Source organism: Pleuronectes platessa, chromosome 6, assembly GCF_947347685.1.
Source record: "Pleuronectes platessa chromosome 6, fPlePla1.1, whole genome shotgun sequence".
NCBI lineage: Eukaryota > Metazoa > Chordata > Actinopteri > Pleuronectiformes > Pleuronectidae > Pleuronectes > Pleuronectes platessa.
This window is the reverse complement of record NC_070631.1, coordinates 27,626,857-27,643,437: the sequence shown is the minus strand read 5'-3', so window position 1 is coordinate 27,643,437 and position 16,581 is coordinate 27,626,857. Positions and strand designations below refer to the sequence as shown.

Below are 16,581 nucleotides of genomic sequence, written 5' to 3'. Positions count from 1 at the left end.
TACCAAATGATGGTGGTGGACAAATCTAACTTTTCTTTATCCTGTCTCTAATCTTACCCTAACTGCATTTCTACACTAAATTAACATTTTCTGACTTCATAGTGGCATCATTCCTACAACATAAGCTCAAATATTTTTATAGGCTTTAGATTGTGTCTATAACTAAATTTTTGTACTCTGCATGTCTTTTCTCATGACATGGACAATAACCTTCTGATTAATAGAAGCTATAGATTGTCCATTATTTACAGAGATGTTGGAAAATGTTTTAGTTAATCTGCTCCAAAAGTTAAATCATGGAAAAAGTGAAAAAATTACTTTGCATTGGTGAGTTGTGTGCCCACAGAGACGGCTAATAACAATTAACAAACAAGTATAACTGCAGCACAAGTGGTGAGGTGAAGAAAAATCACTTAACATGACATCTTTATTTAACCATTTCAATGAAAAACAATGTAGCCGATATATTTCACTATAAAAAAAGATTGCAGCACAGATCAAAGAAAAACACCTGTGCTGTTTTCAAAACAATACGCCTTCATTCCCAGCAAACAGAACCATTTTTCAGACAGGACAATATTGGTTCTACAAGTTTGTACCTGCTTGTGAAACCTCTTTGAGCATTGGAATAATTAACATTACTCAAATTAGCAAAGAGAGAGTGTGGTCTTGGAAGGACTGAGGTGTGCATCCTTGATGCAAATACTGAAGACGACTAAAGGAATGTAACATCGAGTGAAGTGCACTAACTCAGAACATTATGTTCCAAAATCCTGATTGTAATCTGTGGCAGCTGCACACGCACACACCCTCCCCATACTGCCATGCCCATGAAATCAGACTGAACAGCTGATTCTCTGAGCACCAGAATCACAACTTCCATATCCTGAACATACATGTAGAAAAAGGCACAGGTATGGAGTGTTTTGAAAACCTTTGAAAAGCCCTCAGAAGGAAAAGTCTGAGGGCTCAGCTGTAGCACCCGTATATGTGACAAACTACTATCATTTCAAATACTGCAACAAAGAAAACAATAATAGAACAAGAGACATGAAGACAGCAATGTTTGGCTGTGTTACAAAATGGAAAAGGGTTTGGGAAGCACAACTCTGCTAAGTGTTGAGTTCTTGGAGCGAACAGTTTACTCGAGGTGGGAAGTGACGATATCTTGACCATTCCTTGTGAGAGTTGGACCGCCCAGAGGATCGGTCCACCTCCATTCCCATTTTCTCTTATTTTAGTGTCCTAATTGGTGAAGAACCAGTTATCTGGTAGCTGAGATGTGTGGATATCTTTCAGACTTTAGAGAGCCTTCCCCCTTAAACTCAACCATCCCACTAGCACACCACCATGACCGACCCTTACTAAGTAGGCAAGATGTTCCTCCTGAGCAGCGCTGGTCTGGGCCCCAGTGAAAAAGGTTAAGGTGTCGCTGTTGAAAGTCCAATCAGAGTGTCCGGGGGTTGTACTCAGGCAGCTTTTTCAGTCTCTCCTCTTCCTGCTCAGTGTCCTGTCTGGCAATCACCAGCGTGTGCGCGTAGCCCATCTCCACCTGCAAAGAAAACACATCTTAAAGTTTCAGCTTTTATTCTTTGAGGCCTTCAGGACATCAGGTATGATAGACAGAGAGCTTTCTGCTGAGTGAAGTGATGCACATGTTCCTCTTACCAACATTGTGGCTCATCACTGCTCAAATTAAACACTATCTGAACTCAAGGAGTTTCGGAGGCATAACAGCACAGGATGTTTAAGTGAACCGTCAAGTCCAGCTAGCTCTCAGCGGCTAGCTGCTGCTCTCTCATCGGGGCTTAAGAGTCCAGCAGCGCATATTTTCAAGTGTAACCAGTGAACGGATCTCGTTTAACTGCCACAAGAGTTGTTCATCTTGCAATAAAGATCTCAATGAGGAAACGCACAGTTTTTTCTATATTCACTGCATTTTAATATAGCCAAAAATAGTGAATTTTAATATAAAAATATTAATGATTAATCGAAAATCGTTCGTTAATTCTCCTGACGATCGATTAAGACAATTTAATCGAATTCCCATCCCTACTTGGGGAACATTAGAGACACTTAATCTACACAGCAGCATTTCTTTTTTTAGATCAAGATTATAAAACACTGAACTGGCATCTATGGTGCTGAGAAAAAATAAATAAAACCTTTTCAATTAAAAAAATGTCAGCCACAAAGAGGCTGACATTTTTTGTTTTGAGTCAAATATCTCACTTCAGGAGGACTTGTAATTAAGTAGATTATGTTCAGTTTACATGTAGTGTCATCATCAAAAACCTTCAAAATTGTCATTCGCATCAAAATGAGCTGAACATCATATTTAGTGCTACGAACACATGCTAACAGGCTTATCTCAGATGGTGAACATGGTAAATATTATACGTGCTAAACACTAGCATGTTAACATTGTCACTGGGGAGCATGTTAAGCATGCTGATGTTGGCTATTTGTTTCAAGAACAGCTTTTAGCAAGGATGTACACTGCAGTCTGGCTTAGATATAACCGGGTTTAGATTCATGCACTCAGATGAGCCCAATAAAAGAAACATCTGCATTTTCAATTTTAGATTGGTTCAGCGTTCACTTTGTGTTAGCTAAAAAGTGTTGGGGTCATAGGGGAAACACTTAATCATTATTAGGACTTTGTATTATATTGCCACTTACCTGTTCAATGTAGATGCCATCCAAGGTCTTAACCTCCTGAGCTGTGGTGGAGGATTTGGGTTTATTGTCTCCATATCCCTGAATGTCCATGAAAAGATAAAATCAGTGCTGAGCTCCCAAGCAGCACAGCAGTCACAACAATCCCAACATCTGCTGAGGCCTCAGGACTTACCAGCTCTCCAAATGTGGGTGAGGGGCCCCAGCTGATTGTACTCTCGTCTGCAGCAACGATAATGCTGCTCTTCCTGTTAAATAAAAATACACTATCAGACTTCACACAGAGAACAACTACTATACGCCAGTGTCAAGCTAGGGATGGTCGTCACTGGCCAACACTTGTAAGCACCAGCTTCTGCTTTCCTTTAACCACGATATACTTAAATACTAATAACCTGACCCTCTGCGTTGTCTATATACTGTTTTACAACAACAAGAGTACAGGGTCATTCTAGAACGGTTGTTAGAATCTGATATGCATTTCTAAAAAAAAATATGATAATATTGTGTTAATACAGCCCCTCCATAAAAATACGCACCCACACGACATACTGCGGATCTTCCAGCCACACAGATCCTGCACGGATTTGGGGTACATGGTTGACTCTCTAGAAGTGTTGGTCACCCCCCAGAAAAACAGCCCTCCTGCAAATACAACACTGGTCAAGAACTACAAGTACAGCAACACCTTACAGAATCAAGGATCACATGAGTCACTTTAACTTAGCTTAATATTTAGTACTTAGTATCAATAGCTTTAGCTTGAACATCAACTAATTAAATTGCATCATGATGTGCTCTCCTCTTACCCATCTCATTGAGAGCAAAGGAACACTGGTAGCCTGAACAGATCTGACTGGCACCACGTCCAGGGAAGTCAAACAGTTTCACCAGTCGGGGAACCATCTCGTCCTTCGGATCTGTGTGGCCCAGACGACCGTAACCACCAAAACCCCAGCTGAACACTCGCTTCTGAGAGTCCAGCACCAGCTTTGCACGCACAAATACACATTTAAATGTTTAGTTTAAAAGGATAATGGCATTAGAATTTAATATTTGTTAGAAATGTTTGATATAGTTGAAATTAGATTGATAAGTGTATATTCTCACTGTATGGTTGCCCCCGCAGGCCACATCTCTGACCACCACATTAGGCACAGGCATGACCTGACCGTCCTTAGACTTCTCAATAAAGATTGCAACCCGACGAGGCATGAGCTCACAGTCAAATTCAATGCGCTGGGCACGAGCTATGAATTTCCCATCACTGTTGTGACCTGCAGTGCGAGAGTGGTCAATGTTATATAAATACATATACAGACAATATACTTAAAGCTAGATCACTGAGTTAACCAACCAAGAATAAACTTGTCAGTGCTTTCAGGTGAAAGTACCCTGCCAAGAAAAAATACAACTAAAATTATCAATTTAAGTTATAATTGTATTATAGCCAATACTTTAAGGACAGTGTTTAAATAATAGGCAGACTTCAAGTAAATAAAATAGTGCTGACTTGCTGTCACTGCTCCACATGCATTTGCTTCTAGTGGCCGTGCATACATGACGTAGTACTGTGACATACCAATCAACTATTTGCAGAGCATGTGTCTAAAATAGCAGTTGTCAAGAAAATCGAAGCACCGAAGGACAGACATTAATCCATTTATAGTTATAGTAGATAAATAGCAAAGTTATTCAAAAACACAACAAAGATGAAACATGGAGAGCAATGATTGAGTTTGGATGCTGTGAATATACCCAGCTGTCCATACTCCGGGCAGCCAAAGGAGTACAGGTTTCCTTTGCAGTCCACCACCATGCTGAATTCAGCGCCACAAGCCACCTTCACTAGGGGCTGTCCATTGTAGGAAATCTAGAGGAGGAGAGAAAGTTCACAACAGAGCACTGCAATGGATGAAGCTTTTTACTCTACAAACATTTACTGCTAGAGCAAAAAAACATCCCATCTTCATTTGAGCTGCATCACAATTCTACTGGGAATGAAACCTAGCTTAGCTAAGCATCAGTATAACCTTCAAAATAAGCCACAACATAAGTTGTGCACGAATGTTTACCCAACAAACTTGCATATTGCCATCCAGGAGCCCTGATTTTAGACTGCATGAATCTATCACACTGCTCTTTTGATTAGGCGCTGCGACAACCCTGCTGACAGCATAAACGCACGATAATAATTTGAACATGAGTCAATGCTTTCACCCACCCTATGAATTAGGCAGCAGAAATATGGATTTGTGTATCTATGCATGTCTGTATGTATTGCAGTAGGGACGGTAATCGGCAGGGACCTCCCGATATGATACAATCACAATACTTAGGTGGAGATACGATGTGTATTGCGATTCTGTAAGTAATGCAATTACGATTTCTGTTTTTTTTTTTAAATACTGGACCATGGAAAACAGTTGAATCATACCTTCAAATACAACACAGTCAAATTCACTTAGAGCTTTACAAGTTTTATTTCAAATATTAACATTAACTTAATGACGGCCGGGCAGCCAATAGAGAAAATAAATAAAAATGTGCCCTATTACTGTATATTCTCTGTCAACTGCACACAAACTGACAGATTAAGAAATGCATGCCATTTAGGCTACTTTTAAACCATAAATAAAAGGTTAGTCAATTTTTTTTTTTTTTATTAAAAAAATAAAAACGATTTGGGAGACAGCGTGGCGATTTATTGAATGACGATTTAATCTTCATTCATAAGAATCGCGAATCGTAACTAAATCAATTTTTTCTCCCCATCCCTATATTGCAGTGGGCATTTGTGTTAGCAAATCGGCAGCCTGACTCTGCAGTGTGTTCTACGTGGGATGGTGATGACTTACTGCTGCAGGGCTGAGGACGGCATCAGTTTGGTTGCCTTGGCCAAGCTGGCCAAGCTTGTTATCACCAAAAGAATACACAGTACCATCGTCTGAGGAGAAAGCATGAACAAACAGTCAGCAAACACAGCTGCTTTTATCAACCAACATATTCTTTGGAATGGGTTTCAACATTGAGCTATGCAAGTTGGACTTAACCCCCCCCCCCGATGACCAAGACAATCAACTGTGTGTTAATTCCAAACAATGAGTACAACAGATCGACACCAATTAAAAAATAAATATCTGTAATCAGCTGCTGTGCTGTTTGGCTATAATGAAAACAGGCATCCTTGATGATAGGCCAGCCCTGGGGTTCTACCTGTGAGTGCGAGAGTGTGGTTGCGTCCACAGGCTGCAGCAACAATCACATGATCTGCCATCGCCTCGATTAACTTGGGAGCCTCCAGGCGTTTGGTGTCGCCTTGACCCAGCTGACCTTTGTCATTACGACCTGAGGAAGACAGATTCAAGCACAGTGATGACAACTCCTTCAACTCTGGATATAAAGCTGCATACAGCACATTACATTTGTGGTTTAATGAAAGGTTTTGATACATGCTTCATTCAATCCTGAATGCAGCGTGTTACTTACCCCAGCTCCAGAGCTTGCCCTCAGTGGTCATCAGGAGACTGTGTGCAGAACAGGGTCCAGACACCACACAGCTAACCTTGACATCACTCAGACAGCCGTAGCGGTGAGGACCCCACAGATTTTGGCCCAGGTTACGGAATGCAGCTGGAAACGGAGTCATCATTATACCCATAACAAACATATACAGGGAGTTTCTCAATATATCAGTATTCAGGATAACCTTAACTGAGAAATAATTATTGATGTCATGTTAATAATGCATTTAATAATATCATGAAAATCAAGTAATCCATTGCTTCTCTCATTTCTATGGTGATGCAGTAACTGTTTCACACACTAACATAGTATGTGTTAATTAAGTCATGTTTCGCTGCATCGTTTGCTGAAGATCAGTAATCTTCAGCAAACGATGTCAGTCTGTTTATAATAATGCGTTTTCCAAAAATGAGAAATCAAAACAAATAACTTAAAAACTACAATGTGAATAGATTGTGTTGTTCTTAATATTGTGAACTAATTTGTTCACAATAATTGTGTCAACACTCATCTCATTTTACTTTCTCTTGTTTGCCGACTATCGTAAAAGAGGATGTAATTACAATGTAATGCTTTCTCATCAGATGGATATCAACATGATATGGATGGGGGAAAAGTCAGGTATACTAAGAGGACCGATATGAGAGTGTGTGCAACTTATGCAGCTTGTTGACTTTAATCGGACTGTTGGGAGGAGGTAGTGCGATTCTAGTTCTTCACTTGCATAATAGCCTCTTCACTCGTCCTATCAACAATTCCACCTCAAGCTTTAATGATTAATCAACTCTCAGTCAGCTGAGCCATTTGAGAACGTGTTATACACAAACTATCAGTGAAATGACAAACAGCCACCCAAGAAACATTTAGTTTAATTACTTTTAAATCCCATATCTGGGCACTGTGTATAAGTATATCTTCAATACACTACTTTTTGTTGTTAATTTACTGATCCATAACTACTTAAATCAAGTATCCATTTCAAACAAAAAATGTAATATGCTGAAGCAGAGCCTGACGAACAAAAATGAGTGACAGTCCAATACTTCCGGCCTTGAGTGTATGTTGAGTGTAACTGCACAAAATAATTATTTGAATCTGTGTTTGTGTGGCAGGCACAGCATCTTGTCTACCTAGAGATGGTCTTTGTCTATGCAGCTGCTCCTGCTGACACCCCAACCCCCATTCAGTCTCAACAAAGCTGAATTATCAGTGTGTACCAGAGTAGTGAGAAAAGGATAGAACAAGGCAGTGCAGACTGCCCCATGCATCAGTGGGCCTGCAGCAGGGGGGCAGCACAGAAAATACATACATATGAATAGGCATTAATGTCACAATCAATTAATGGGATATCAATGGTATTAACGCATATGTTGCCTGTGCATCCCAAACAAAATGCACACATATAAACCTACCAATTACTAATCTATTATTGATTCTGTCTGGCTGTACAACTCCCTACGTCTCCTCTCTGTACCACCAGTGCATTGTCAGGAAGAAAAGAGATCAAATCTAAACATCAGATTGGTTTTATTTACTTGGTGTGACTATTTCTTAACCAACAACTGTTTATCAATCCACCCAGCGACTTCCACGACTGCAGTGTGGATTTTGGCTTTTGAAATCCAAATATTCTACCTTGTAGTTTGGGCACTTCCTTTCTTCCAATCAAATCCCAGTTGGTTGCTCCAAAGATGAGTAGTTGACCTTTTACCTTTGGACATTCAAGTTTCTGTAGAGAGGGAACAATCAGGTCAATAACATGAATAAAAGTTAATATATTGTAGCATTGTAGCATTTATTAATTCAAAAACCTTATTATATCTACAACGGCAGCAAATTGGCTGCATTGTGATTTCTTAATAGAATGTTTAAGAATATTGATGAACAAGAAATTTTAAATACATCATTCTAGTCAGTCTAGCAAGTAACTTTGCTTCTACAATAGCAATCCCCAAAAAATCCATCTTTGTTGACACTATGGATAAAAAGTGCTGAAGAGCAGTGGTTGAACGCTGAAACCCTCACTGCAGAGTGTTCACCTGAAAACAGATGACTGAGAATATTTATTTTTCCTAAATATTAGGAAAAAAACTCAGATTTTACTAATTGTTTTGAGATATTAATCCAATATTCGGACTCTTCGTTCAATCACAATCATCGGTGATACTAGTCATACACAGATGGGGCTAGAGAAAAAACAGTATTTTATTAGGAACTGATTTAAACTGGTTTTAAACACTGAACCAAACCCACTATTGTCTCCTTGACATCATCGGACACAGTGACCGGCTGCAGACCAGACTTGGCAGCGGGCCTGCCAGGTTTCTTGTTGTTCTCCTGCTCGAAGTCAAACTCATCATCGCTACTGAAGTCTCTCTCTTTCCTTTTCCCGCTGGCCCTCTTCTTCTTCACCCCACCATTCCCTGAGATGTCGGTCACCTTCTTGCGTGGCATTTTTTTCAATAAGATGCAGTTTCTGTGAGAAAGAAGCAGCGAACGGGTTAAAAAGTGGAATTAAGAATGAAACTGATTACAATATGAGGATTTAATGGGATAGTGGAAATAAAAGTAAAGAGATCCTGGTTCTAACCCAATAAATATATAATTCTAGAATAGTTCAAGAAGAATTAGACAGTACAATTATGATACATGGTCATTCATCTTTAGCAGCACAGTGAGACAGAAAAAATTCAAACATTCCTCAATAAAGAGGAACAATATGGAGGAATACATGTTATTCAAGTTACAACCCAAATTAGCTGATACCAACATTTGCACATCATGAGTGGAAGAATGGCATTATAACAGCAATGAGGAGCCTTTCTGTTCGTTATATTGACTTAAAGAAGTGAACAGTTCAGACACACTGGAGAACAGCATCTGTTTCTCAGCAGTAAGTTTACTTTACAGAGCCCTGGTTGACTCTGTTGAGGAGTAAAAGGGGTTAAAGAAGAGCATGGGTCCACTTTCCCCTAGGTTCATTCTTACTCCTCTTGTTTTTAGAGCCAGGAACAAACAAACCAACAACATACTGAACCGTGTACCGGTGTCGCTCGACAAGCTAGCCGCTAGCCTCATTAGGCTAACGAGCTAACCACTGCCGCTCTTTGTTCACATAATGCTCGGGCTGTAAGCTAGCAGACGGGCTAACACTCACCGTGTAAAGTGAAGGCTCCACGGTGAGGCTGTCGCTACACAAACCACCCCGGTGAACTTTGTACCAACACACTAGACTCCAAAGTTACACTGAAATTGATCAAATACAGAAGGTATGGTGGGCTTCATTGTGCTTACCTCGCTGCTGTAAGCTAACAGGCTATCTAAATAAAGACGTGGGCACCAACGTTACATTCAACGATTCGACAATAAAAACTTTTCAACATTTCCGTCATTGCCCGTGTAATAGTTGTGCGCACTCACAGGCTTTGTAATCCTCTGAAATAAGGATGTTTGTAGTCTGACTAAGGTAAGAATAAAATACGTACCGGTGATTTCCTGATTCAGCAGCTCTCTGTCCGTCTCCGGGTTGATTGATTTGAACAAAAGAAGCTGCAGTCTGCTTTCACATCACGTGGTTTGCATTTACTATTCATACAGGAAACCAAGCAGCCACCGACACACGGGGGGGCCGGATGAGACGAGAGACGGACCCACAAACTTACAAGTTGGGTCCAAGGTATAATAATAATAATAATAATAATAATAATAATAATAACCACACACTGGAATAAAACACAGACAACACATTTACAAATACTTTAGTTTAGGATTACAATGATCTGCTGTTAAAGCCACTGTCAAAACTTGAATAAATCCACTAATCCAACTGCCTTCACCATTGGCTTCTCTTTTCCTTCCACGGAGGAGCTTTTACCTCCGTCTCTCTGTGTATGTTGGTTTTTGTCTGTCTGTTTGTTTATTTGTTTGTTTACCTGTCTTTTTGTTTATGTCTGTCTGTTTATCTGTTTGTTTGTTTGTCTGTCTGTGTCTGTTTACCTCACTGTTTGTTCATAATCATAACTGTCTGTCAGGGTGTGTTGTAGAGGAAGAGTAGAGCCATGTGGAAAATTCAATATTTCACAGAAGATGGGATTAGTGTATTTCCTACCTGGATGTTGGATTTGTTGTGGTTCCTTCAATCGGACTCGTGTCTCCAAACAAATCAGTACTACTAAACTAACGAATGGTATATATTTTCTATGCAAAAACAGCTAATATATGCTGGAGACACGATTCTCAGTATGTATTATCCACTCTGTCATCATGTGATGCCAAGAAGCTTAATTGCCTCCACCAATGAGGATATGTTTTCATTACTGTTTGTTTTCTCTTTGTCTGTTTAGCAAGATTGCACCAAAACTACTCTGCCAAATTTCATGACTTTTTGTGTAGGGTTGGGACATGACCCATTCAATTTCAAGTTCTGACCCAGATAAACAGGAGAAGCCAGGATTATGTTGTGTCAGTTCTTTAACATGATGAGTTAGATAGGGTGTCAGCCTTGGAGGTTTGTGCTCTCCGAGTTCCACAAATGCTTCGTCGTAGTAGTGGGTACATCCCAGCTAAAAGTATGTACCTCACTCAGGAGAATATTGGAAAACTTTTCTTTTAAAAACTGGATATAGCAAGTTTCCATCCATAGGGTTTCTGGTGTGTTACATTCAGGTTTCAGATGTGACCACTGTACATATCAGTATAATACATTAAGAACCATCATTTAAGAATAGCTATTTCTTATATTCTGTCGATCGTAATGTTTTATCAAAGGACGGCAACATTTAGTTGCTGCGACAAGCTTTGGTTTCTTCCTCCCTGACATGTTTACATAGTTTTATGTTAATCCGATGAATGTCGTTGATTTCCTCAGGGATTCCAGATCAATTGTAGGACCATGCCTTTTAATTGTGCATGTTCCCATTTGACAACAGAGCCCACAGAAAACTGTTTAATGTGAAATACTTTCTGTCATAGCTGCCATCTATGACATGTCAACATAGTTGCTGATCAATAGATGAGAAACAGATACAGGCCATGAACTACCCCAAAGGTTCATTCATCTTTAAGAAACAAGATGTTATTTTACGTGGGCAAGATAATACAAAGTCCTTCAAAAATAAAAATTACACAAATAAAATGTCATTAAAAATGACATACAAGCAAACAAACACATCATATAAGAATAGATAAAATAATTTGTGTCCTTGTTTACTCTGGTTAAAAGCCTGGCAGCTGAATTCTGAACTGTCTGAAGACAAAAAACGTTTATGTATCTGTACAATTTAACATAAGAGGAATTCTACCAATGTACCTTGGTGGATAAAAGATGTTTGTATGAGTTTAGTGACATGCTGCTACAACCAAACAGGACGCCAAGATTCTGAACAGGTCTCCAGCAGATGGCAGTATTTGACTGTTTTTGTGTTACCGGGGCCAATAACAAGAATTTCTGTTTTGTATGAGTTTAATTGACAAATATCTCAGCCCACTAAGGACAGCTGGTTTAACAGGGTCATAAATATATAAATTGAAATTAGCATTTATACATTAGACTTAAGAAATGAGACAGCAAACACATTAGGGCCCACAATGTTAAATATTTTATTGTATTATTTTTTTAAACGATGAACAGAAATATATGCATTGATATAGATCTTTGAAGACAAGTACAGTTATTAGCAAAAGGTTTAGAAAATTGGCTTTGATTGATCCTACCCCAACCTTCTCTAAGAAAGCCATTGTGAACCAGCACTTTGCACCAGCCCGGAACTGGAACCTGGTTTGCTTGTTGGAAAAGGGAACTGCCCTGGTTAAATCTATTGTGGAGTAACAGTGGTTAAAGTAGAAAATATTTCCATTTTTCTCAAAGTACCTTGTACTTCTTGTGTTAAGCACCATGAACCCAAAAGCCAACAACATACTGAACCACGTACCAGTGTCGCTCCACAAGCTAGCATTAATTAATTAATAATTATCAATTAATCATTAACCATTAATAAATCCCACTCCCAAATCTCTGTTATCCCATTTATAAATGGACCAATCTTTCTTTCTGCATTTGCTTTGTTTAGTTTTTCTGACAACTGCTCATTCAACCTGAAACTTGGTATCTGTGGTGGACCCAAGTAAGTGTTGTGTCCTTGCTGATGCAAAAAATTATTTGCAATTCAGTTTTGTAACTCTATATTACTCAAGTGATTAAATGAATAATATCCTATGTTCTACAAATACTGATTCTCCACTCCAGGAAAAGGGATAATCGACACTCACCTTTTAATTTGTTAGGTGCACCTAGATAAATAGTATAATTAAAAATGCTTGCAATAGATTCTCTTTTTCCCAGGATTGTTAGGTTCAGTTTGTATTGAACCTGAATTTCTTTATCCATTATCCACATATGGAGAAGACTTGGAACAGTGGTGAATCTTCCCAGGAGTGGCCGGCCTACCAAAATAACTCCAAGAGCACTTCGACGACTCATCCAGGAGGTCATAAAAGACCAGAGAACAACATCTAAGGAACTGCAGGCCTCACTTGCCTCAGTTAAAGTCAGTTTTCATGATTCAGCGATAAGAAAGACACTGGGCAAACATGGCATCCATGGGAGAGTTCCAAGGCGAAAGCCACTGCTGACCAAAAAGAACACTAAGGCTCGTCTCACATTTGCCAAAAAACATCTTGATGATCCCCAAGACTTTTGGGCAAATATTCTGTGGACTGACGAAACAAAAGTTGAACTTTTTGGAAGGTGTGGGTCCCGATACATACAAATTTCATAAAAACAACATCATACCAACAGTCAAACATGGTGGTGGTAGTGTGATGTTCTGGGGCTGGTTTGCAGCTTCAGGACCTGGACAACTTGCCATAATTGATGGAACCATGAATTCTGCTCTCTACCAGAAAACCCTGAAGGAGAATGTCTGGCCATCAATTCGTGACCTCAAGCTCAAGCGCACTTGGGTTATGCAGCAGGACAATGATCCGAAGCACACCAGCAAGTCCACCTCTGAATGGCTCAATAAAAGCAATATGAAGGTTTTGGAGTGGCCTAGTCAAAGTCCGGACTTAAATCCGATTGAGATGCTGTGGCATGACCACAAACAAGCCGTTCATGCTCGAAAACCATCTAATGTGGCTGAATTAAAACTATTCTGCAAAGAAGAGTGGGCCAATATTCCTCCACAGTGATGTGAAAGACTCATTGCCAGTTATCGCAAATGTTTGATTGTTGTTGTTTTGCCGCCAAGGGTGGCACAACCAGTTATTAGGTTTAGGGGGCAATTACTTTTTCACTTAGGGTCAAGTAGGTTTGGATAGCGTTTTTCCCTTAATAAATTAAATCATCATTTAAAAACTGCATTTTTCATTTACTTGGGTTATCTTTGTCTAATATTAGAATTTGTTTGATGATCTGAATCATTTAAGTGTGACAAATATGCAAAAAACAAAAAAATCAGGAAGGGGGCAAATACTTTTTCACAGCACTGTATATCTAACATTTTGTCAAACTTGATTCATATAAATGGGATGGACAAAATATGACTCTTTCAAAGAGATTTGATAAAAACTGAATATTATAATCCCCTATGGAGATAGACTTTACTTTGTAATATTTTTTTTTTTCTCCCAATGAATTTAATATTTGACGGTCTAAACATTTGCTGAAACTTTTCATACATTTTCCGTATTAAAAGGTTTTCGTGAATGGGCTTCCCTTATTGATTTGATAGTGACCCCTAAAGTCCAGTCACCCACATCAGACTTAAACAAAATCCTCCTAGAGGATTAATCAGATGTACTTCAAGTGTTCAGTCCAATCTAACCACCTTGATGATAAAAAGTAGTACTCTTGAGTGAGTTTTTGATGGAGGACTTGTCTGTGACACAAATTTCAATGTTTCGCAGTGAGACAGGAAGTTGTTGTTACTTAAGTGTTAATTATCCAATCTGCATCAAACTTCACATGTTTAATAAGAGTCACGCCCTTAACACATCTACATGCCAATTTTAAGACATAGCAGCCCCTACTTGCAACAAGAAATGACCGTAAATGCTCACACAGAGCAAATACATGAACAATGTGTAATGTATTTCACTTCATTTAGTTTTATTCGGTTTATTTGGCATTTAAACCTTTTCGGAATTCATCAGTAAGAGCTGGGAGAGCTGTAACATTTGGGGAATAACTGTAAAAGGGCTACATGAGGTGACAGAGACATTTTGAAATCATGAACTTGTTAAGACCCCGTGATTTAAGACATTTTCCCTTGTGCTTCCTGCTTGGGTTTTTTATGTCATGTCTTTCCCCCTGTTTATTTATGTTGTCATGTGCTTGTTGTGTTTATGTTGTCAGGACATGTATGTTTTGTTATTGCCCTGAGACTCCGCCCTCTACTGCTTCCCGCTCTTTTTCTCCCTCACCTGTTCCCTATCGTCACCCTGAGTGTTTGCCTGATTTGTTCACCTGTGTCTTGTCTTTGTTCCCCCTTCTATTTAAGCCCAGTCTTTATGTTGTCCCCTGTCGGATTGTATAATTTTTTCACTGTGAAGTCTGGTATGATTTTGGAGCCTCTTTGTTTTTGCCTTTTTGGAACTCTGTTTTGCCAAATTATTGAATTGGATTTTCTGTATTTTGCTCATGTAATTTTTTGCCTTTTTGGATCCTTGGTTTTCCTTTTTTTGAAATAAAGAAGTATTTTTTGCATCCTGGTCTGCGATTGGGTCCTTGCTCTGTGAAAGCCTAACAGAACTGTCCATAACTGGTCAAACATATATCCAGAGTCAGCAACCTTCAAACTGTTGGCTTTTCTAACATCCAGCAGTTGCAAATCTCATTATAATTAATATGTCTTTACTGTGTTCACTTGACATGTAAGTCCAATAATAACTGTGTTTAAGCTCTAGGTTTGGTCTCTACCATCTTCTGGAAAAATATTTGGCGCATAAGCTCCCACATACATCAAAATGTTCAGCAGCTGGTGAACATGGGAGTAAAAATAACAGCAGCATCCTCCATATGTCAAAATTCAACCAAATAAATAGGAAAAGAGTGAGTAAGTTAATTTAATTTATGCTTAAAATTTCAGGCTTTGATTCACAGGGACCAAAACAGAATACACTACCTATATTACAATAGAAACATGTAGATACATACATAGTAAAAAAAGTTAGCACCAGCAAGTAACTGGACAGCAATCTGCTCTGCAACAGTATGCAACTTTTTGAAGTAATATTTAGTCCTACACTAAAACTTAAAAGTTGTTTTAAGATCAGGTGACTCATTTTGAAACCAAACTATTTCATGAGAGTTCTTACAACTCCAATTTTTCACAATTTAGAAAGCAAATGAATGTCTTAGCTGGAGGTGAAAAATTATTACATTATCCAGCAGTTATTACAAACGCATCTCTGTCATTCTCCTCTGTCACTGACTCATGTTCTCTTCTTACTGAAGTCCTTATGTGGCAGCAGCCAGGCCCCACGTCAAGTTTGCGCCCTCTGTTGCTCCTATGCTGGCCGAGTGGACGACTCATCCGCCTGCAGCCCCACAATCATGGAGCCCAGGGTACCATTGCTGCCACCGTACCGCTCCATCTGAGCTGCCACGCTCAGGCCAGGCATGTCTGTCCGAGGCTGTGGTGGAGTTTGGCTCATTATTGAGGTGGGAAGAGAGACTGGGGTGGTGGCTTTCTCACTGAGGCTCTGCACTGTCACTGATGACTGGCACTGAGGTACAGATGAGGTGAATTCAACATTACATTATTTTTCGGTCAATTTCATATAATGTCTGTCAAAAAGACAAAGATTGAAGTTCGGTGGGAAGCTATTTTCTTTATCTATATCAATGACATTCAATTTTACCAGCTAGCTGTCCAGCTAAGCTTTAGGTGGATGTAAATGATTTGCTTCTCAATGGTAAAGTGAGAGTGAAAGTGCAGGACACATTATAAATACAAATCAATCAAATTTTATTTGTATAGCCCATATTCAAAAATCACAATTTGTCTCATAGGGCTTTAACATGGTGTGACATCTTGTGCCCTTAACCCTCAACAAGAGTAAGCGCCTCTACACTATACGCCCTACTTTACTATAGTATACTGTACTATAGTATACTGTACTATACTTTACTCTTATATACTATACCATACCATACTATACTATATTAAAGCATAGTATAAATACTATTATATACTATAGCATGTGCTTTAATATAATATAGCCTACTATACTATACTAAAGCATACTACTGTACCGCAGCCTACTGTACTATAATATAGTCTGCTATATGATACTACACATTAACCTACCATATTATATCAAAACCTACTATTCAATACTATATGATGGCTTACTATACTTCAATTCACAACACTA

At 39.1% G+C, this 16,581-nt stretch overlaps 1 protein-coding gene across 2 annotated transcripts; it reads right to left on the bottom strand.

Annotated features, from left to right (window-relative positions):
- Nucleotides 1-394: 394 nt before the first annotated feature.
- Nucleotides 395-9,796, bottom strand: rcc2 (regulator of chromosome condensation 2). 2 transcript variants are annotated; one of them, XM_053425251.1, is made up of 13 exons: nt 9,690-9,796; nt 8,458-8,680; nt 7,840-7,933; nt 6,169-6,312; nt 5,896-6,027; nt 5,538-5,626; nt 4,438-4,552; nt 3,790-3,956; nt 3,489-3,669; nt 3,219-3,324; nt 2,855-2,927; nt 2,683-2,760; nt 395-1,552 (listed from the first exon to the last, which is right to left on the bottom strand). In XM_053425251.1, the coding sequence occupies exons 2-13, from the start codon at nt 8,656-8,658 to the stop codon at nt 1,448-1,450; spliced, it is 1,485 nt and encodes a 494-aa protein (XP_053281226.1). In that variant the 5' UTR covers nt 8,659-8,680; nt 9,690-9,796; the 3' UTR covers nt 395-1,447. The 2 variants fall into 2 exon arrangements, with proteins under 2 accessions (XP_053281226.1, XP_053281227.1); XM_053425252.1 differs by lacking the exon at nt 9,690-9,796 and adding an exon at nt 9,362-9,497.
- Between the last annotated feature and the right edge of the window lie 6,785 nt (nt 9,797-16,581).

Bases quoted from the DNA above. Each gene is read 5' to 3' on its own strand.
- rcc2 (XM_053425251.1), bottom strand. From the start codon at position 8,658: ATGCCACGCAAGAAGGTGACCGACATCTCAGGGAATGGTGGGGTGAAG. The intron at 6,028-6,168 runs GTAAGTAACACG...TGTCTTCCTCAG, and splicing joins GGGCAAGCTCTGGAGCTGGG to GTCGTAATGACAAAGGTCAG. The intron at 2,761-2,854 runs GTAAGTCCTGAG...ATGGACATTCAG, and splicing joins CACCCACATTTGGAGAGCTG to GGATATGGAGACAATAAACC.